Below are 24,091 nucleotides of genomic sequence, written 5' to 3' on the forward strand. Positions count from 1 at the left end.
AAAATGGAGTTCACATATAGTGTATTAAATGTCAGAGGCCAGATCAGAGGCCAGGAACCTCTGATCTGTGGGACTAATTAGGCTCACAAGACTGTTTGGACCAAGCCATGCCCACCAACCCCACACCTGACATCAGAAAAATAAGTAACTCTCTCTTGAAAGGTGTTTGCAGGCACTGGCAATCACCTGAGTGTTGGTGCTTGCAAACCATCATGGGCAAAGGAAAATACACATCATGTGTAGCCACACCCACGTGTCAAAGTTGACCTACAGGGGTCAATTTCCTACTTTGATTTAAATCAAGGCAATTTGAAAGGTTTATACTTTGGTTACCACATATTTTTGTTCCAGATACTTCCTATACAGTATTATCTGACCACTAAGCATGTTGATCTGCAATTAAATAAAATACCGTTTTCCAGTTTATTTCTGCAGCCAGGTCTTGCAGCTCCTTGTTGCACTGTATTCATTTTGCACATTTCCATTTTTCGCCTATAGGGGTTTTAAAAAATATTCTCTTATAGGCACATCTTGCAGCCAACACCTATCTGATACAGAAATACAGAAACATGGGGACTCTGCAGTGGACAATTTTGTCCTTTCTTCTTTCTTGCTTTGCTGTTTTCCTCTGCCTTCACCCAGCACTACTCTCACAAAAACAAAGTAGCAAACAGAAATTATGGTAAATGCCCATGCCTGATAGGCAGAAATAAGAACTAATAGTTATTGGGCAGATTAGAGCAGATTATTTTATCAGGTGACAATGAAATGCCTGTGTTTGGTAGCTATACTTATTCATATTGGAGAAATGATCAGATTGGTTCTTCATTTATATGAAAAATCTGCCTTTAACTCAAACTATCTGGTAGAGGCACTGATTCAGTTTAGAGGCTTAACTGTAGGGCTGACATACTTATACTCATGTTGTTTAGTATTAACATAGTTATTTTTCAAGAGAAACTTAATTAAATCCTTGTGTTTTTAATTCATTGATTTTTATCCATGCTGAATATATTTATTTTGGTTAAAAGGTGAGGTGTGCAGAAAATAACTTTGAATTCCGTGGCTGATGTAAAGATTAATAGCAGGTGTCCTTTTAGGAAACTTTCAGATTCATTCTAATGTTCCAGTTGTTATGTCCATAATGAACAGATTTTTTCCCCACTGCCCTTTATGCGCAATACGGGGCTGTAATTGAGTTCATATTTTTCACCCAACCTTTCAGCTGTAATTAATATTTTATTATATCAGATTTTATCACTAAATAGGCTAGCAGCAAGATATTGTGCCACACGGAGGAGTTTTTTTAAGGCACTAGTGACTTGCTGATGCCAAGCCACTTTTTGTAATGACTTATGGTTGAGAGAACACAAAGCACATTTATGGTACCCAGCTAATATTCCAAAGCAATTTATGACTGATCTTATCTAGATCACAGCCAGAGCAAGAGAAATTAATGTTACAGAAACTGAATATTCATCACTGAAAATCTAGCTATGAAATCTAGCATATGTGGCACATTACAAAAAAAAATGCTGTTTTTTCATTATTGCTTTTTATGAACAAAGTCTGGTTAGGTCAGGTGACTTTTCTGTAATAGGGTATCCAAGCTTTTCAAAGTGACATGAACCGTGAACACCTATCTAGTATGACAAATTTTAAAACAAGCAATTACTGCTTGGCGTACATTCAGGCTTTATCTTAATGCCTTTGTTTCACTAAAATGCTTGTTGGTTCTGTTCGTCTATAGTCTAGTTTTCATGACGTAAAATAATCTAGAATATAATTTTTAAAGAATATTGACACAGGCGGAAAGTACAGATTTCATTGGGCAACATCCAGTGGTGTCTGCTTGCTTGTGCATTGGAAATCTGCTTGTTTAACATACATGCAGTTTCTCTTCTGCCCCCTCCCAGCCCTCCCTATGGGTCCCCAAATTCTGCTCCAGGGGGTCCCCTGCATCTTCCAAAGCAGATTTAGGATGTGAACATGCCTAGAGGGCTGCAGGAGAAAGGAGAGATAAGAGAAGCACCAGTGTATGAGCAGATGCCCACTTGCAGTATATAAGATCTCACCCACTGGCCTAAATTTAGTGACAATTGATTTCCTTAATAATCAACCCATTGTAACTCAGTTCAGACATAACTGACAGGTTCAAAAGACAGAGAAGAGGAACTAATTCCTTTTCTTCACCCTACACTGAATAAGTGATTGATACAGAAATGAAAATGTTACCGTTTCTGTTTCCCTTTAAATAGACAAAAAGTTTTAAAGTACTAATATTTATAATTTCCACAGCAATCCTGAGTAGCATGACACAAATCACAACTGTCAGGTCTATTGCAGCATGCCTTGGCAGATTTTGACTAGTTAACGGAAGCCGAGGGTTTCTGTGCTAGGACAGTCCCCATTCCCTTGGCCCACAATATGTTCAGAAGGGTGCTGCAGCACGCTTTGAAAGGCAGAACTGTGATATTTTCCTAGGCTGGGCAAATGAATTATTGCCACATTATTTGACATTATAATGTAGGTACTGGATTGTGCCACTGAAAATCATTTTTTCTTGTATTTTGCTAAAACCTAGCATTCAGAAGAGATGTTAAGTGGCAAATATATGCAGCTTTTGAAGCTCCCCAGGCTCTTCTGTAATCAAGATATCATATAAATAAACAAGCATTTTCCCTCCCTGAAGAAGTGAATAATTGGTCTCACTCTCATTGTAAACGCCCTTCTGGCAGCATGCAGGGAAAAATACCTCCACCTTCCAGTGATGATACACTCTCCTTTATAGGAGAACCATAGGGATTTCCTGTCTGTATGCATAGGAATGCTAAGGAAAGGCTTTGCTTGGATCTCTTTTTGGCAGAAAATCCCCTTTGTAAATAGTGACTTTTAAATCTTTGAAAATATTCATGTGAAACAGTTGGGCAGTCACAAAGAAGCTTAAGGGTTGCATGTAAAAGCTAGATGCCATCCCTGCACTCTCCCTCCCTCTGGACTAGGACTCTGAAAATAAATCTTATCCTAGCTACTTGAGAGTTTGTATTGGGCATTTATCTCTAGAGGCTGAAATTAAGCCATCTTTTATTTCCTCCTCCTGAAAGGCTACATGGGCATTTCTCCTTAGCTTTATTTGTGGAGTCGGTCTTTCTGTAGTAAACTAGAGGGGAAAATATTTTGGCCTCCTCGTCTCTGCTTGCCCTGTTTCAGAGATTTATAGTGCCCAGAGTTTGAATAAAGAGCATCAGCTTAATTCCAGTTGCTGCTGAATATATTACAATGCAGCTAAGAAAAAGAGCTGCCACGGATAGTACTTGCAGCATATAAGCTTTTGAAGAGTGCAAATCCTAGTTTGCAGATATACTTATTGCTGGCAACTTGTAGTTAAAAAAATCTGTGTTTTGAAGCCCTCAGGTAATGATTATTATGGAGTCTTCCCAATTCTCTACAACTAAAATGTAATACCTAGTTTTTGGAATGTAAGTATTCCAATAAATGTCTTCAGGATGAACAAAGACAAAATGTCTTCAAGTCACAACAGCAGTCGAAACAACTCTGGCCCCCTCTACACAGGTTTTTGACAGTGTGTGTATTCAGCAACAACCACAGACGCTTTCAATGTACGTTTTTAACAGTTATGTTCTGCTCCTCTTCCTGCTTCAGAAATGTTCTGTTCTGCCACATTATTGACTATGCACTGTCCTCCTTTGACTCTGCCCTATCCTTTGTTTGCCTTCCTCTTCATCTGATTTTATTTTTTAATCAGGGGACGTTAGTTGTGCTATGATGGCATACCACCACTCATGGTCTTTAGATTGAGTCATGGTGCCACATCGCCCTGCCTTGTATTCAGCAAGATTGAGCCGCAATTTGCAGAGCATTCAAAAGGAACACAGAATCACACACTTACTCCTCTAGTAAAAAGAGGTCTTATTTAGAGTTTCTGGGGACTTTTCACCTTGTCCTGTTCCAATTCCCACTCCCAACCCCACATGTGTTGGAAAGGAGTGCTTGGAATCCTGCATTGGAGTGTTTTCTCTCCCCCAACCCTATTACCTGTCATTGTTCCTGGTTGCAATGCCCCTTCCGATCTTCAGGAGGAGGGGGGGTTGTGGGATCACGACCCCGCCCACACTCGCTCTCGCGAGGCTGGCGTCAGCCTCGCGGGAGACAGGGATTCCCCCAATTAGCATACCCTGTGGCGCCAGCCAATCGGCTGGCGGCAGGGGCGGGCCTTCGTAGGGCCACTTAAGGTCAGGGCAGCCCCTGGCTCGCCCCCTTTCTTCCCTGGAGACGACGTGGTTTCCCACCCACCCGCCCTTTAGGTTTTGCCACTGACCTTGCTATGGGCTTCGGCTGGTCGCCGCAAGGGGCCTGGTAGGAGTTTTTCCATTTGGCTAATTGGCTGGTTTTGTGAGCCACTTGGTTTTTTCGCCTACCTCGTAGCAAATCGTCACAACTCCCTCGGTTTGAGGTTGGGGGGGAGGAACGCCATCACCTCCCCCAATGTTTGAAGGGTAGTTCGTTAAAGGACTCCGAGGGGCGACGCCTCGTCCGAAACCTACGGAGGCTAGGGCCTAAAGCGCGCCCCCGAGCGGTAACCCCTCGGGGAGCGCCTAGGGATATGCATCTCGGGTGGCTCCCCCTGTTGGTGTTTAACCCTTCCCGGTCAGACCGGATAGTCGGTTAGGGCCAATGCCTAAAGCCAATACCCTTCTTTCCTGTAATCAATAAAGTTGTGGCCATTTTCGCCCATTAACCTAAAACTCTGTGTCCGTTGTCTTCATTTATTCCACCTGTGGGGGGGAGGGAATAGCCACACAACAGGTATTCACACCATTACTGCCTGGAAGGTGGTTCTGCTGTGATGCTATGCCTGCTCCTGGTCCCACATAATGACTCCCAGAGAAACCTGGAGAGGGAGAAAAGTGAGACAGGCAGACAGGTGGAGAAAAGCACACACTCTGCCACATCTTTTCCAAACCGACAAATTGCTACTTCTAGTCCAAGTGAGTTGATAAAATGGATTAACAAGGCCAGGCTTGAATAAGCAGAAGTCTCACAAGGGAAGACAGAGAGAAACTTGCCATAGGCAGCCTTTCTCTGCCTTTTAAGGTTGCCATACTTACCGGGGGTCGGGGGGAATCAAGAGACTGCTGGGATGAACAGCTGCATTACCGGACTTAACTAGAAAAAAGTTGACTCTAAAAAGATAAAGAGCACAATCCATCAGGAAATTGTCCTTCTCAAGTCTCACTGAAGTCATAGCAGTGCAAGACCTTACGTTGCAGTCTTCCCATTAAGGTCACCTGGACTTTTGCAGGAGAATGCCCCACTGGATTGTGCCCAAAGAATCCTATAGTACCTTAAATGTCTGATCAGTCTATTGTGGCAAGAGCTTTTATAAATAAAAGCCTACTTCATTAGATTTGTGAACTAGAAGGAAGGTTTTTTTTAAAAGCAAAGGAACGCAATGAGACCTAAGGACATCACAAATGCAAGCAAGACTTCGTTATTTATGTTGCATGAGACATGGCAGGGTGATTTGTATTTGTTGCAAAGCAAATGTGATTTTGCAAAAGCATTTGTTTCGTGATCTGTTATTTGGGCACATTCTACCTTAGTGTGGGCTTTATTTCACATTTTAGTTAAAATGCAAAAGGTTAGGCTAATAGGCACAATGTAACTTTAGACAATGAGAAGATATGGTTAACACACTGCTTGAATATTGAGATCTGGATCGGTGATGGGTTTTATCAAGCTTAAACCTAAAGATTTCTTTCTGGCTGGTGCTATATTATTATATATTACCAGGAAGCATTTCCAGCAGTGAGATTTACAGAAGGGTTTTAGATTATGACTGTAATTCAAAGGATCTTATAAATGTCATTAGCAAGATGATCTCATTTATACACATTTAAAACATGTAACTCATAAAATGCTGTCAGGTTATAGTTGACCCAGGTACTTACAACGTGTTAATTTACATCAAGAAGAGAGTCCTGTGTGGAAATGGGGCAGTAGACAGCATTTAGCCATTTTTCATTACCACTTGGACTTTGATAAAGGGGAACAGAAAAGAGCTTTGTGACCTTTTGGTGCTTAAATTATTAAAGACAAAATAGGTTTGAGGTCTGGTTGCTCACAAATCTAATTTGTCTTTTAGAGTAAAGATGAAAAGATATTTGGGGTTTGAAATTGCTCTAGTCAACTAGGTTCTTTCTTTAATGTGTCAAAGGAAGAATTCAAGCATTTAGAATGAGGTGTATATGGGGTATTGTGTGTAGAATAACTAGTATGAGCTGTTCAGGATAAAACGCCCTGAAAGCCAATTGTATTTCAATAATTTGAAAGACGCATTATGAATGGATTCTACCTGTGTGATTAAGATCAGCTTTCAGTCAGGTTAATAAAATAACTGGACTTGTTATTAGAGCTTGTTGGAGTAAGAATTGTGCATTTTATTTTATTCTCTTAGTTGCTAGATCGGCAACTGTGGATTTTATCCAAAAGCAGTTAGTAGCAAGTAATTTGTTGGAGGTCAGTACAGTTGCCTATATTTTGCAATGGAAACAAATAGCAACTATATCGGAGCAAAGCTATTTTACTCTGGGCTAAATTTGGAAAAGTGTATAGGCAGAGATTAACAGGACAATTCTATACTCCCATTTACACTGGTGAACCCTTACATTGTCACGATGCTGATAGAAATACCTTAGGTTGAAGTTGCTTCAGGTTGAGCATTTTCTGGTTGTGCTCTACTGTAACCTGGAAGTAACGGAACGCGTTACTTATGGGTTTTGCCACTCGCGCATGCGCAGACGCTCAAAATGACGTCATGCACAGAAGCAGCAAATCGCAGCACGTGCAGACGCGGGTTGCGTTCGCTTCAGGATGCGAACGGGGTTCCAGAACGGCTCCCGTTCGTATCCAGAGGTACTTAACAGCATAACATATACGTATAACATATACATATACAGCATAACATATAACCCTAACTTCTAACAAACAAGTTATGTTGTTTAACATCTTTATAAACGGCTTGAATTGAGGAGTGATCATCAAATTTGCAGATAATGCCAAACTGGAATGGGTAGCCAATGCTGCAGAAGACAGAATCGGAATTCAGTATGGCCTTAACTAACCTTTGTTAGTTTGGACCCAAACTAACAAAATGAATTTCAATAGGGACAAATACAAGGTTATACCCTTGGCCAGGAAGAACCAGCTCCAAGAATATAACTGGACAACTAGGGGGGCTTGGTAGACCACAAGCAGCAGCAGCAAAAAAAAAAGCTAATGCTATTCTAAGGTGGATCAACAGAAGTATAGTGTCCCAATAAAGGGAAGTCATAGTCCCGTTCTATTCTGCCTTGGTCATACCACATCTGGAGTACTCTGTCCAGTTCTGGATACCACAGTTTAAGAAGAGTATTGACAAGCTGGCATGTGTGAATAGGAGGTTGACTGAGATGATCAAGGATCTAGAAACAAAGTATTCAGTTTTAGGCTGCATAAAAATAGACCTCTGCACAAATATGTGAACATTTAGCAAATGTGAGCACTATTTCAGATCTTCAGTGCTCTCCCGTGATTGCAGAAATCGATTTGCAGCAGGAAAGCAGATTGGTTTTCATTTATTGCTGAAATGTTCATGATTTCAGTTCTTCAAATGCACTGTGAGCAGAACATGCGAGAGTTGTTTTTTCTCATTCCAGTTTTAACATCTGGTATATTGTTAACAGTTGAACAAAGTGCTTACAAGCTACAGTGCAGGAATTCCTTTTCAGGTTACCAATTGATAACCTTGAGCTATTTATTTTGGCTTCCAGAAAGTATGCTGTGTTTCTAGATAACTAACAAGTTGCAGTCAAACTTTATAAAAAGGACCATGTTGATTAAAACATTAAAGGGTCCATAAACAATCATAAGCTTAGTTATTAATTGATCAGATCAGGTCCGCTTATTTTTATCTAGTCATCAAACCATCACAAAACCAAAGTTTAACATAATATCAATTTAGAAAAAATAACTGAAACCCAAATATACAGCTTAAACATAAAATTTCCACTTTGCTGCCACACCAAGAAAGAATTAGACAAATAATTATGTGTGGACAGGGTGAATAAATGATTATATATTTGTTCCCAGCCCAAGAACTGAGGAAAATGTCTCCCTCTTTGCTACGTGAACATTTATAATTGAAGTCCAACCTGCAACGTAGACCCACTGTCCTAAGGGCACCCACAATGCCACCAGACCTCATGCTATGGGTGATGACTCGAGTACCCTTACTCCCATAAATCCTCAGGATGACTGAGAATTAAATTATTATATTTTCCTTACTTACCTGCATAATACAAATCAACAAAAACTGTGTTAAACTGTGAAGTAGGGGAAAATAGGGAGTCCCAAGTGTCAATCATGGATCCACCCAAATTATTATTCAGTGCCATAAAAGGCAGCTAGCTAAAGCCCATACTAAAAAGGGAGGGTGCTGCAAAGGCAAATGGGAGGGAATAGAGGAGGCGGAACAGCCTTAAATACCAGGCTAATCTGATCCCTCTCAATGGTCATCCCAAGTCTCTTTCCCCTAGGAGAGGGTAGGGCAAACTTGACCCCATAAAGAACGGGAACACAATTCCCTGGCAGTTCACAACATGCACATTTTAAAACAGTTACCTACAAGTAAGTCTCTTAGACCAGGTCACTACTGCGGTATTCCTCTTATTTATTATTTTCCTGTGAATTTGACCGTCATACCATTTCATTCAAACAAGGCAAATGGCGTAAAGTAGAATATTTATAGCCTCGTACCTACTCTCTGTTCACAAAAATATGTGTAGCACCTTTTATTACCAATGAAACATATATTTCTTACCTGTGAGTACTCAAAGGACATATTTCTAACCAGTTTATCTATGAAATGCTTTAACAACTTTATGGTGTATACCATTTCCTTCTGTGTATTTAAAAAGGAAGAGGCATGTACTTTATAGATGCAGTTCTTGAATGATAACTTTATTTCACTCTGTTCCTTGCTTTCAAACATAACATATTTTATCGTAAATACTGGGTTATATGATTCAAAATTACATTTTGCATACTCTGAATTAACCCAGCATTTTATTTTATTTTTGTCTTTTCTTTCTCCTCCACCCTCTCCTGTTTTTCATTTTTCATTTTTTTAGTGTCTACCAAATAGTGGTTGAGGAAGAGCGTCCCCGCAGAACCAAGAAAACAACTGAAATCCTGAAATGCTATCCAGTACCAATCCACTTCCAGAATGCTTCACTTTTGAACTCTCAGTATTATTTTGCAGCCGAGTTCCCGGCCAACAGTATTCAGTCTTCTCAGACTTTTACAATTGGTGACAACAAAACCTACAGTGGCTTCTGGAACACTCCTCTTCTCCCTCATAAAAGCTATAGTATTTATTTTCAAGCTGCCAGCAGAGCCAATGGGGTAAGTTTTAGGATGTTGGTTTGAAGCGATATTCATGTGTGAATAGACCACAGGTTGTCTAATTTTGGTGCCAAATAGACAATGGAAAAAAGAAATTGAATGTTTTTCTTTGCATAGTTATGTATTGGCCAGGCCAGTCATTCTTGGGAGGGAAATGGAGCCAGTGGGAGGAAGCACATATTTCTGTCAATGGTTAAGAGCCTAGGCAATCATTCCTTACAAAATTACTGTCATTCTGTCCTCTTTTCGATCATGCTGCTCCTATTAAATGATTTTCGCTTTTATACTTGGCTTATTCTGCTGCATTATATTAGCTTGCATTGGCTTGTGCGCCCATTTTCAGTCTTGATTGCCCTGACTTAAGACACAAGCCTTTTCTCTCTCTCTCTCTCTCTCTCTCTCTCTCTCTCTCTTAAAGAGTTTAAAAGAAATAAGTTGATGGAGCCAAAGTGAAAAGTGCATAAAAGGTCCATCCTTTGCAGGTCGCTTTTAATCCAGCTTCTACATTCTAGAATTGTTTTCTATTTCAGGACAGACCTACCCCGAGCCCTTCAACTCTTGATAAGCTTTGGCTGTCTCCCCTGACAGCAGGGAAATGTTTTCTGCCAAATAACATAATGGCCCCTCTTTTACAGTGCACTGACAGTGCAGAAATGTGAAACACCATTGATTTTTGTTTGCTTTCTTACATTGTCTAGCATGTTGCTTGGAACTGTGTAGCTGACTGTAAAGAAAAGAAAATATCCCAAGGTCAATGTGTTGTAAAAGGAGGGGGGTGGAAAGTACACATATCATGTCTAATAACATCTCATTCATCTTCTAGGTTTATATTAAGTGAAGTATCGATGTTACATGCCCAAGTGCATTTTCCTTTGGTTGTCCATAGCAGGGAAATACATTGACTAGTGTAGGAAGCTATTAAGCTTGAAACCAAACATGTAAAAGTTGGTACTGATTTTAGATCTTAGCAGTATTTTAAGCAGAAGCAATGTATTATATTCTTGCTGTGGATGTAAACTAGAAAATGACCTTTTCTTTCTTTATCTGGCATAGGAAACAAAAATTGACTGCGTCAGAGTGGCCACAAAAGGTATGCTTCCATTGTGTCTTCTTAGCCTTAAATCTGTCAAATTGTGTATCATAATATACATGGTTAAATACACATATCCAATTATACCATTTTAACGATATTTTTAAGTATTATTTATTTAAGTATAAGAGTAAGAGAATGAATGGCTGAGTTTGTTTAATTTAAAAAGGTGGTGAAAGCCTAATTTCCACTCATATTTCAATTGTCCACCAAAAGTTTAAAAATAATTAGGAGAGTTTTCACATTTTTGGTGCAGAGTAGCTATGCCTATTGGTGCTCCTAAACATCAATATACTAGGTTGAGTAAACAATAATTATTTGTCATTCCTATTGCTCACTCTAGGATTGCAAGAGGTTTGCTTCAGCTTCCTTTCTCAATAAGGCAACCAGTGGTTGGAGCACAAAATTTATGATGGTCTGATGACCTCCATTTGTGACTGTGATATAACTGTTGGGCTGTTGTAATGAATTGTATATTAGGATTGTTCGGAAGTTTCATATGCGAAATGTGATAGTCCATCTGCTTACATGGGTGGGGTGTTGGGAACACATTACACTAGTGCTCCCCTGCAGTGACTTCCTGTATTTTTCCAAGTATGATTCAAGGTGAATTGTTTAAAAGGGGAAATCTAACTTTCGAAGCCTTTCATGGCTTGAGCCTTAGGTACCTAAGAAATTACTTCCTTTCATGTCCTCCAATGCAGTTTCCAAGATCAGTTTCTATCATCTGCATTCCCAGTATGACTAAGAAGTGTACAGGCACAGAGAGACATTATTTGTCATTGCACCTTGTTTTGAAATTCCATTAATCTTGAGTTTCAACAGAGGTCAAACCTGATCACATTCAGGAGTTTCATGATTCAGGAAGCTAATCCAAGTCTTCATCCCCTGATTTTGTGGGGCTGAATTGTGAAATGAAATACTGTTTTTAAAAAATAATTTCTTAAGTGAAGAAGAACTACCCACCACTAGTGTGGATTAGTTTCTTAAAAGAAGCTGGAAATATTTGACACAAAGCTTGATTACCACATCAATAAGAAACATAAAGTTGGATCTAGACCTACCATTCCTTAAATGGAAGCTTTCCTTCCATTTTCAGAAGTGAGTTGCATCCACAGAGATTCCTGCTTTACCAACTGGATGCTCCCACTGGTGGAAGGAGACAGTCCCCACCACCACCTACAGCACCCAGCAAGCTCCAAACATAGGGGTCTACAGAGAACAAAGAGGCAAAACCTGTCTACTTGTGTTCTGCGCATAGGAGTGTCCATGAGAGTTCCATTCTGTGCAAATTGTTGCAACCAATTAAGCAAACTTTGTAAATGAAGTCTTATGTTCAAAGATACTATAGTCTTATCAACCTCTTCATGCAAGGAGTATGCTCTTATCAGCATGATTATATTGCTTCACCTCATTTTTAAAAATAATAATATAGGTAACTATTTATTATTGGATGTTCTGCATGATGAATAAACATCCAATAGCCTACATACTGCTAGTTGTTTACTATAAAGGGTTACATCACCTCTACATTTTACCAATTATGTTTCTTCAATCAGTATATCATTTCTGGCCAAGCAGAATTTTGTCTAACTATTGTTCTGGCACTTTAAAAATTAAAATAAAATAAAGAGGAAGAATCTGGTCCAATTTATTATATAATGCTACACTGGTTTAATAACATCACATGGCAATCTGTGGTTTAAATATTTAAAGATTATTTTGCCATTTATTTCACTATTTGATTGGATTAACTTTTTTACTTATTACATTTGGAAAAAGAGATCATATTTTCTGCAATGAGGTAGCTACCATAGCAACAGATGACATCAAACTAGCCTCTTAGGAGAAAGGAAAGAAGGAAATTCAGCTTTTATTTAAATATGCAAGTTCATTTTATGTTGTGAAAGCATATTTGCCCACACTTCATAAAATCTCTGGGAAAACCATAGTATTATCAGAGACACACACCCTGTGAGTTACTGGAAATAAGTGCTCTAAGCTGCATGTCAGGATTAAAAAGCTGCAAAACTTTCTAGGGAATCTTCTGCAAATGATTAATTTTAACACTGTTACCTTTATGAAGATATCTAGTAGATACCAGTATATCAATTTAACTAACTGCTAAATATCTAGATCATGCATAGGCAAACTCGGCCCTCCAGATGTTTTGGGACTACAGTTCCCATCATCCCTGACCACTGGTTAATTGGATTAAAAAGGCCACAACTTTATTGATTTTCAGATGTAGGCAAACCTTGGCATAGGCATCAGGCATGTATCCCTCTCATTCCCCTGACGGTAAACTGAGGGATGACAGGGCCTGGCTGGGTGGAAGGGTCCATCGCAAAACGCATGTTTACACAAATGGGCCAACCCAAGTGCTAGGGGAAGCTCTGCGGCCCGCTTACCAACTGCTTCTGACTGTATGGACAGAGACTTCCCCTTAAGACTCCTTTAACAGGGTACCCTGTAAACACCGCTACTGGTGTGTGGGGGGGGTCACTACTCCTCTGGGTGACACTCAGAGGCCGACTGGGCTGCCAACAGCCCTGTCAGCCCTGTTATATGCCTGGGGTGCGGACCTGAGTGGAGCCTGCAAAGCCCAGGTCACCATGGATAGGCTTAATTCAAATGGGGTTGACAGTGCCCACAATGCTCCACAGTGGCCAGGGATGAAATCCCAATGGCTGGGGCCACGTGGCGAGGCTCTAGGGGCAATGGAGGTGCCACGGCAGGCCACAACCACCACTTACCGTTAGCTTAGATTGGCGTATTAGGTTAAGCTAAACTTTCACAATATTTCTGCCTATCAAAAAAAGAGACAGCAACATTGACACGACAAGTCATGACAAGTAGTGGAATGTACACGTTAAAGCATGGGACGTTACATAGCTTACAGTGGAAGAGCAATATGTGGGCAGCAACTAAATACCCCAGGGAGACGCACAGACTTAAAATGGTGTCAGAGACCTGCTTTGGGTGCCCCAATGGTAAGAAGTATTGAAATACAAGTTGTAGCTCAGATTATCAAATATTTGCATATTTGTAAAACAAAACCCAAAAAACAAAAACAAAACCCAAGTCTAGTGGCTCTCATATCGACAAAGAGACAAGTGGAGGTTTCTAGATTAGTAAATAGGGATTCAGTGTGTAGTAAGGCAGGTAGCAAGTGATGCCAAATGTGAAAACAGCAGCTTGTCTGGAAGCTGCTCTGACAGACGGATGGAATATAGCAGAACCCACCTTTCAGGTGTTCCTAAGGAGGCAGTTATAAGTGGTACTGCGTTCTCCACACCTCCCAGTTATAGTGTTGTAATTGATGGTTGTGCCTACTAAGCAGCCCAGACGAATCTCATTTTGTATAATGAAAGCATCTCCATCTCTTGTTGAAAGTGAGCATTTGTCAATCTTAATTAGTGAGATGTATTGTTATCTCACAGGTTAAATTTGAGAAAGTCAGAAATAAAAGTATTGGAATCAAGAGACAATTCACCAGTTGAGCTTTCTATACACAAAATCTGGTATTAGCTTTCTTTGCTTTCTGGTTAGCAGCTGACTCCCAAGTTGAGAGAGGTGTTTATTATGTAGAGCAGCACAAGGACAATGATGATAATTAAAGTGAGCCAACAACTGGAAAGTGTTTATTTGAATGTGCAAATAATTTAATGTTTATAACCACTAATTTCAGTGCCAGTGCCCATTTCTGTATCTCCTCATAGTTTCCTACTGAGGCAGTCAATCATGCAACAAAAGAGTAGACAAATGGACAGGAAAAAATCCTACGCATTAAATATATTATGAAGGATAGATACCTTTGCAACCACCAGAAATACAGTTGCTGTGTGGTTTACGTACACCTCTGTAAACCTCTGCTTTGTAACTTGCATAGTCTGAACAACCTGACCCCTAAATTGTTATGAGTATGCTGAGCAGCATCTCAGGCACAAGCAGCACTCGGGACATACAAGATTTTTCCAAGCATCAAAAGGAAGTGTGTAGGCTTAAACTGGAGATGAGCAGGTGGAAACGTCAGACATGCCGTCTGCCCTCTCCTCTTCCCATGTTGATCAGGAAGGTCTAAAGGGCACCTGGAAAGTGTCGATCACCTTTCCTACCTGGGCAGTTATATTTCCATAAAAGCCAACATCAATGACGAAATCCAGCATCACATGAGCTCTGCAAGTACAGCTTTCTCTCAATTGAAGCTCAGAGTGTTTGAGGATAGGGACATTTGCAGGGAAACCAAAATGCTATTGTACTACCAACTGTACTATACGCTTGTGAAACATTGACTACTTATAAACGCCATCTCCAATTCCTTGAAAGATTCCATCAGTGGTGTCTCCGAAAAATTTTACACATCACTTGGGAAGGCAGGCGAACTAATGCCAGTATACTGGAAGAAGCAAAGATCACCAGTGTTGAAGCAATGATTCTTCAACATTAACTTTGTTGGACTGGTCATGTTGTTCGGATGTCTTGATTATCATCTTCCAAAGTACCTACTCTATTCCCAACTCAAGAATGGAAAGCAAAGTACTGGTGGACAACAAAAGAGGTTTAAAGACTCTCTCAAGGCAAATCTAAAAAATTGTAACAAAAGCACTGATAACTGGGAAACACTGGCCTCCGAGCACTCCAACTGGAGACCAGCCTTTACCAAAGGTGTCATGGGTGTAAAGGAGAAACAAGCTGCAAACCCTCACCGTGATCAACTCCCACATGGAAACCTTATATCCCCACTGTGGAAGGGCGTATGGATCCAGAATTGGCCTCCACAGTCACTTACGGACTCACTGTTAAGACTGTGTTCATGGAAGACAATCTTACTCCGCTACGAGTGATTGCCAAAGAAGAAAGGGCACTTATTGAAAGGCATCCAATGAGACCTTTCCAGCCTTGCTGTGAGAGAAATGCAGTGAGGCAGCAAGCAGGTTTGAGAGCTTGTAGGAGTTTGGAAAGGTGTGTTACAAAGTGATATTGCCAGGAATACAATAGTGTCAAAGGTGTGTGGAATTGGGCTCCAAAGAAACCAACCTGTTTTCCAATTTTATTTTATTTTATTGGAAATTAGCTTCATTTGCTGATCACAGCTGAGGGGCATTTGTGTTTGCCAATCAGTAGTTTTCATACGTACTTATCAGTGTTCAAACAGAAAGGTGGTGTCTAACCTATTGTGCCATGCATCTTCCCATGGGAGTGTTTGTGGATAGGGAAGATAAAGGTGAAGGTGCATTTGACAAGAAACACACACACACACACACACAGAAAGAATAAATTGTTATAGGGAAGAGGGAGGGGATTAGTTTTCCATCCATGTCATTGGGTCCTCCCTGCAGAAAGTGAATGGTGAAATGCATTTTGACAGGAAAGACTTCCTGACTGGAATTGCTTGGAATATTACTTTTCTTCCCCACTGCAGATTTTATACCCTTTTCATAAAATAAACTACTTAGTTATCTCTCTCTCTCTCTCTCTCTCTCTCTCTCTCTCTCTCTCTCTTCTCTCTCTCTCTCTCCCTGTGGGTGTGCAATGGTTTCCTACAGCAAAAACTAAAATTTCATACTTCAGACCCACATTTCATATACTATGAGGCATGCACAAAAAAATAAAAAGAAATGGCAGTGTGCTGTTGAGTATGAAGCTAACATATTCTTCAGCCCTGTCCTATTTTGTATAGAAGTTGTACTTTCTGAGAACATGCTGTATCACAATATAACTAGACACAGGGACGTAGGAAGGGGGGTGTGGCCCGCCCCGGGTGTCATCCCTGTGGGGATGTCAGAATGGCACACCATGGGGGTGGCACTTACCGCGGGGCCTGGCCTGCAGCACGCCCAAACCACACATCTCTGCCGTTTCGGGCAGCCTGGGGCTTGTGTCCGCCAAGCGGACTCTGTGGGCCGCTTGCCGCGCCGCCCCCTTGGGCGGATCGCTGCAGTGCCCCCGTGCACGGATTGCCCCGCCTCCATGGGCAGATCGCCCTGCCCCCACCACTCCGGGTGCTGGAGCAGCTAGCTACGCCCCTGATTAGACATATAACTGACAGATTAGAGCCATGTGTGGCCTTAGGTCAGCATTTTTTTTCCTTTTTCCTTTTGGTGTGCATAATCCATACTGTATAATAAGAACAATCCTAAGTATAAGAAGCTAGCAGACCTTAAAGTGCTTTAACTTTAACTGGCATAAATTGCCTCATTCCAAACTCTGTCTGGGAACAAGGGCTACTCCTGGCAAAGCTAGCTTGATCTTGGCAGAGGGAAAGCAAGCATTTAAAATAAGAGTTGGGCGTACACCATCCTTTTTACTATTGTAAGCTCCACTGGGTTGTCATATCACATGACCAAGCTGAGCTGAATTTGGATCTAGCATAAGCCTCCCTTCCTGGCCCCATCCCTGCCACTCCTGCTGTATTCCACCATAAGATCGTGATTCTGTCAGCTGAACAGTGTGTCTCTTTCTGAGCTGAACAGTGTCAGCTGAACAGTGATTCTCTTTCCGGATGTTGGGCTTATGCTGGTGTAGTCTGGCTGTGCTGGGAACTCGATAACTAAGCCGAGTTCTACCAGATCCTAATTCCCTTGTCCATATGGATGTCCGGTTACTGCCCTCTCAGACATTATAGGATTGTGGTCAAGCAGGAGGCAGATGGATGCCAACAGCAACAACCAAACTTTGCAAACTGCTACTGATCTTGACTCTTTGGTCTGTATCTCCATCATAGACACCATCATTCTGAACCAATATAATGCTATTTAAAGAGCAAATAAAATATTCATGGAAATGGTAGTCAGGTTTCTTTTTGGGGATAGTGGTGGGGAAACCTGTCGGAAATGTCCAAATGTTCAATTTCTAAAATTATGAGATATTTTTCTATCCAGCTCCCACAAATTATACTTGTTCAGTCTATGTCTACATTTTCTACAATTCTCTTTTTCAGCTCACAGGTGACTATTGTTTTAATCTTGGAAAGTATCAGTTGTAGAAGAAAAGGGTTATTATTCTATTTATATCTTGTAGCAACAGTACTGTAACAGTTACTAACAACATAGTGCTTCAGAGTTGCATGGAGATATTTCAAAATATTATGCAGCAGCAGTTTTGAGCTTAATTGTCTGCAGATGGTGGATAATCTCCTTTCCTCACTCATTGCCACATATCTAACTGCACCCAGGCTGTTCTGTGTAATTTACAAGCTTTCATATGATTCTTTCACACAATTTTCTGTGGGTTTTTTCTTTTCTCCACTTCCCAGATGTTATATGCTGGAACTGACCTTTTAAAAGTTGTTTTATTTCCCCACCTTAGCGTAACGTATATAACAAGGTTAATAATTTAGTGACAGTTATTTGTAGAATGGGGAGGGGAGAAATGTTAAACAAATAAGACTGTGTTAATAATAATAATTTTAAAATATTTTCTCCATTCTTATGTTCATGAAAGAATACATGCTTACTATGATCTCATGTAATAAACATTAATCAATATGCAGTCAAATTTAAGGAGCACATGTAATCTGTGGGAGAAGTCGTAACAAGATTCAATTGGAGCTTCATATTTTGGGATGGTTCTAACCATGACTCTTATGAGTCACTCCTGTATCTGAAGATGCTAATAAGAAGTATCTTATTAGCATGAATAATGTGCAGATGACCCTTAAAACAAAACATTTAGCGTCTTTTTAAACCTTTATTTTTATTGATTTTTTTCATGTATATAAATTACAAACAGCCATAAATGAAACTTCAGTAAAAATCATACACATTGTGATTTAAACAGAAAAAACACAATTAAGAGATTAAGAGATTAAAAGCTAAAATGCTCACAATATACAATGCAAATTTAAGGAAATGGCGGGGAAATTCAAGTATTTCATTGCTGACTGTAAAACACCCATTTTATTTTAATATGTTCAGTAAATGGACCCAAGTTTGCACAGAAGCCATCAGGGTTTGTTAACTCTTTTGTAATCTAATTGGAAAGGTTAATTTCTTCTAACCAAGATGACACCCTAGAAAAAGCAGGGATTTCCACTGTTTATCTATCTCCATCCATCCAGGCAGTAAAGGCATGTTATTTTCCCCCATCAGGCTTTCAGTATGAATGTGTGAAGGGGCCCCTAATGCACTAGTCAGCTAGCCCCACCCCAGAGGCTGGTGTATATGTTGGCTACACATCCCAGTGTTGTGATATCCAGCTAGGGTATACTTAGAGCAGGTCCATTGTAATGAATGAACTTAGCTCTGTATTGAGTGACTAATGCTGCATATCACCCCAAATCAACAGATTTTTCAGAAATTTATTTGTGGGATAAGTAAGACTGAGATCAGTGAACATGGGTTAAAGACAAGATAAGTCGAAGCTGGTGCATTCACTCTAGTGGTTTTTTGTTTGTTTGTTCATTTGTTTATTTGAACAAAATGTTGTGCAAAACTCATCAGGAAGCATCACAGAATATTTAAGGACTGGTTCACATTGCTAAATTCCTCCATGTAGTTGTGAATATCAGGGTGGACTGTGATCCCCTTGTAGGTCTCTGTGTGATTTGTAATATATTAGCAAGCATTTGATTTCTGATTGTTCAACAATAACAATAAAGTGCCCCCTCCCTATATATAAGGCTGCTAACCTAAAGAAAGGTTGGGGGGTAACAAAAATCAAATTTCATGTGGAAGAACTGTGAACTCGAAGTCAGTTCTGGTGCTTAAAACAAATTCCTGTATTCAGCAGGTGCTCCGAGTTCTGTAATTCTATGTCTTTTGCACCTCCTTCCAGTTGATAGATCTTGGGGTTCAAGAGTAAAGCACAAAGTAGAGTCTGATCCTGAAGTCTGACATACTCTGGTGAATGTAGAACTGAATGCAGAAATTTTAGTCAAGACCAAACATTGCTGGTGGTTAGCCTGTAGCCATTCCTGGTGGTTCTGTTTTTTCCAGCAGCCATCATAATATAAATGGCTGCCAGCTCACCTGCACACAGTTAAGTTCACGTTAACTTTTATTCAGATGTGTAAACAATCACATGAAGGAATTTATCAATGTAAGTCACTCCTAACAATTTTTTCCCTCCCTTTCTTTCTTTAAATTTCTAAGGAATTGAAACAATAACATCTGAACAAGTTGTTTCTTGCTAGCTTAGCTTCAGTCTGGCTTTTTTTTCCCTCATGCATGCTGACCTGGAAATCTTCCTTTGCCTTAGCTGCGATAATCGTGACTCAGCTTACAACACCATACATTCGCATCGCCCCTGCTGCAGGCGACGACCAACTAACAGGTCAGACACTCAAGTATAGACAAGTCATCTTACCCATTTCCATCTCGCTTTTTGGGCTTGTTTTCCTCCACATTCTCATCATTCTTTGCTTGTAGCTGGTTTACCACAATGTAGACCTTTTTGAGGTTCAGCTCTACATTTGTTTAGCAATTTGCTGGATACCAAATGTTTGGCACCTATATCCAAGAGTGCCAAACAAATTCGCTGCATGTTTCATTTGTGTGTTTGAGCAATGGGATCATCCCTTTTGAGCCTAATGTCACAAATACTTTGTCTGTCCTAACATTCCAGCAGCTAACATATTGTTCAGGATTCAATTATATACACAAAGTATTCAGATGTATAATTTTTTTTCTGAATTTTTGTAACAAGGCACATGAATAGTAAACAAACATCTACGTTATGAATTCTAGGATCGGGCAACATTTTCTCACATGAAAAGTTTTTTTTTAATTCCACTAACAGCCTGAATGTAGAGTTAATGTACTATTAAACATACATAGAATTAAATAAAAAAACATTTACATCCATATTCTAAAAAGAAAATGGTAGACTGAAATTTCAATCTACATATTTTAAACTTACATAAATTAATTTTACTGGAAGTTTCTCTTGTTGAGAATTTAACAAAAGAAATAATATAAAATAAATTTAAAACTTGTCTCTAACGGACTAGAGATGGATAACCTGTGGCTTTCCAAGTTTTGTTTGACTATAGTTAACATTGCACTGGCAAGGGTTGATGGGAGTTTGATTTCAACATCCATTGCGCCACATATTCCTACCCCTATTGTATTCAACAAAAATTCACAGATGTTTGTGAGAATTGCAAGGTGCTGCATTCTCAGGGATAAAAAGTTTGTTCAATGGGGATGTAATGTTCCTATTCCCTTATTTATATGGAGTGTTCTACCCCATGGTGACCGATATTCATGGAATCCATGTATCCACAGTTTCCAAATAACTTGTGCATGAACATCCATACATTCTTCTTTCTGAAAAATCTGATGGTGCTTCTTAGTGCTTTCTTGGGAAACAAATTGCACAACCAACTGCCAGTCTTGGAAAGTTTGATGATAATTAAAATCATCTAGTTCCTACAGAAATGTTGCAAAGAATTTTCAAACTGACAACATGTTCTCCCCATCTCTGCAACAAGTCCCAGTGAGTCCATTCATTGAAGAAGTGAAGTTCGTAAGGAATTTAGGGCCCCTTGTCAGTTTACATCTACTGTGAACAGGCTTTTCCAGTTTAACAAGCCCTTTTGCAGCAGGGACTAGATAGGGCATATCTTTGCTTAGATTTGAAAAGTTGTGCAAAAGCTGCAAAGCCTATTCACTACAGCAGTGAAACAGATAATGGGTTTAAAACCCCATGTCAGTATTGCATCTATGGTTAAAATGTTTCTCTAGACTTGCTGCCAGGCTTGGGAAGAAGCTTGTCGTTTTCAGCACTGCTTGTTGCAGCCTTTGTACAAAATCTTTGCTAGGTAATGCATGTCCAACTACATCTAATCCCCCCCCCCTCTGAGAAGCTTTAACAAGAGTTTATGTATCCAGTTGTCAATATTTCCCTCCTTGATGGAATTGAGCGTGGGGGTGATTGAAGATATGTAAGGCCAATGGGATACATATCCTCACCTGCAGAACTACATTATTCACAACAGAAATAAAACATGGTAGATTACCACAACATTTCTAGTTGAACCACAATATCTCCAGTTCTTTGGAATATAAAATATGCTGCACTGCAAGACAGGCGCTAGACCTGTCCCTTCATTATACTTAACACCTCCAAAATTGTCAGTATTACATAAAGTGAATCTCAATATTTATATTAAGAACAGCAGAGAAATGTATTCATTTGCTTGGTATGTGGAGATATTCACTTGTTGGTTTGTAAAACGTGGTTTTCGTTGTGGTATTTTTGTGCTAAAGAAGTAATAAAATGCTGGTTTGGATAAGACGCCAGTTGATTCTTACACCCTTTACGCATCACATATTTTGGATCAAATAAAACATGGTATCCCCCTGATTTAAAGCAAAAAATAAAATGGTACTATCCTTGGGGTGTTCCATTGCCAGGTGGAAAGTCTAACCTGCCCTACCACAGTGCTTCTGCAAACCCTGTGCATTCCCCATAAAATGCTCTGTCTGCAAGTAGCATGCGAGGCTACTCTTCCTTTCAGCAAATCTTTTCCCCTCTTGTATTTTAAAATAGTGAATTTTCTGCTTGAAGAGGCAGACAGTAGTTGCTAAGCACCTTTAGTGAAACATGATCTAAATTAGTACCACACGGTTTGTTGCTGAGGCAGCTCTCCAGCTCTGTCAGCTAAACAGATGAATGGTTAGCTGAAACTAGCAGAATTGATTAACAAATGCATATATAATATCTCTGAGAATGAATCCAAAATCCACATGTTTTTGCAGTAACAGCTTTACATTTTTCTTGTAAGTGACAGCAGACTTGAAACCACTAACTCACAAGTGATGTATAATATTTGCCTGGACTTTCCTTGTGTTAATAATGTATGCTTTAGTTAGGCAACATCACCCATTATCCAGCTAAACCAAAGAGCTGAAGTATATAGTACTATTGACATCTGTAGAATCTACTCATCTGTTGTATCATGAGAATCACTTTTGTCATTGTTACTCAAGATAGTTTGGGGATGATCTACCCTACATGGTGATAAATGATGATTTTATTTCTTGTATATTCATTCCATGTATAACAGTGATGACCAAACTTGGCCCTCCAGCTGTTTTGGGACTACAACTCCCATCATCCCTAGCTAACAGGACCAGTGGTCAGGGATGATGGGAATTGTAGTCCCAAAACAGCTGGAGGGCCAAGTTTGGCCGTCACTGATGTATAATAATCAGAGTCTATGTTCCAGTTGTGGCTATTTTTTCATCATGTTCTTGTTTTTCTTATTTATATATGGATCCAACAATTTAAATTCTTCTGGGCACTTGTCTCTCAGAGCACCTCCATATCTCACATTGATCATGTTGGCCTTCTGTATACTAATACTTCTGACAATAGTAAACACATAAAGTCAGAGTGACAATTGTCTACTCTTTTATATGTTCATATGTGGGGCAGCCACAGCCTAATCAGAGTTCTTAAGAGCATACACACTGGTGTTTAATGATGTGTGTCTGTTGTTCACACTTAGCGGTTGTGTTTTCTAAGAGTATCTGCTATGTAAAGCGCAGAGCTCTTCTCAATTGTAGCATCTCAGCCAAGTTAGATAAAGACTTCTGACTGACAGCCCTCATCAGTTGCAAGGCCTCTCTTTGTCACCAACCTTATTGCCAGTATATCGGCTTTGATTAGAGCTCCAGCATTTGTTACACTGATAGTTCAAAGATTCTGTTTCTCCCCATTCTACGGAGCAGAATGTAAAGTGAATGGAAAATGCTCTCCTTTCTGCAACACCAGCTGAATGCATTTTAATAGGCTCCAGTGTCACTTGTGATTTATGGCCCCTTTTTGTTCTTTTATGTGTTATATTTGTCATTTTCTCTGTGGCAGTTTCATCTATAAAACAGTATTGTTACAAGAAAATGTTAAGAGGATATACGTAGAAATTGCCACAGGAGCTGCTCCTTTTAAGCAACCCCCCCTTCCCCTCTGACCCCATCTGCAGGAGCTGATCGCTTCTCCCACCTTGCTTTATTTTTGCAGCGAAAACATGGGGTCACATAGGCAGTATTCTCTCTGAATGGGAGTACGTACACGTTAAGCATGTCTGTCAATGTGCAGCACAAATAAATAGCTACATTAAGTGAATAATTTAGGATAATAGGAACAGAGCATCTTCTCCTGATGGTGACAGACTCCATAAATACTAAAAGACCGCAAAAGGAACAAACCTGTTCCAATTGTATGCAAATAGGGAAGTGATAAGGAATCTTTTCAGTGGTATATTTAGACTGCTCTATCAGTATTTTGAAAAAGGAGCTAGATATTTAATCACAATTACAATAAGAACCAGTGGTCAAGAGTTCCAAAACTGAATTCCGTCCTATGGTTATCTTTCTGATTGTTGTTCTGATTACTGATGCAGCATGAGCTGCAATTACAGAGCTGTTGCCAAGATGGCTGCTGCTTTGTTCCATGTCACTGTTAATTATTTCTCCGTGTTGCTTTGTTATGATCATATTTTTAGACTGTACATTGCCTTTTTACTGAAGTGTGTCTTTTAAAGAACTGTTGGTAGTTGATCTATTTTGAATTAATAGAGAGGATGAA

At 39.8% G+C, this 24,091-nt stretch overlaps 1 protein-coding gene and 1 long non-coding RNA gene across 14 annotated transcripts in view; one reads left to right on the plus strand and one right to left on the minus strand.

Annotated features, from left to right (window-relative positions):
* Nucleotides 1–24,091, minus strand: part of LOC309348554 — a 507,755-nt gene that overhangs the window by 274,504 nt on the left and 209,160 nt on the right. The gene's annotated exons all lie outside the window — the stretch shown is intronic.
* PTPRM (protein tyrosine phosphatase receptor type M) overlaps nucleotides 1–24,091 on the plus strand; it is a 413,445-nt gene that overhangs the window by 253,475 nt on the left and 135,879 nt on the right. For 8 of the 12 annotated variants that reach the window (XM_081873808.1, XM_081873803.1, XM_081873804.1 and 5 more), the window contains 3 exons: nucleotides 9,192–9,465; nucleotides 10,519–10,555; nucleotides 19,757–19,831. In XM_081873808.1, the coding sequence (XP_081729934.1) occupies nucleotides 9,192–9,465; nucleotides 10,519–10,555; nucleotides 19,757–19,831 (386 nt within the window). The remainder of the gene's footprint in view (nucleotides 1–9,191; nucleotides 9,466–10,518; nucleotides 10,556–19,756; nucleotides 19,832–24,091) is intronic. The other 4 variants (XM_081873806.1, XM_081873809.1, XM_081873807.1 and 1 more) reach the window with 1 other exon arrangement.

The sequence above is a fragment of the Podarcis erhardii genome, assembly GCF_964252035.2.
Source record: "Podarcis erhardii genome assembly, chromosome: 8".
Lineage (NCBI taxonomy): Eukaryota > Metazoa > Chordata > Lepidosauria > Squamata > Lacertidae > Podarcis > Podarcis erhardii.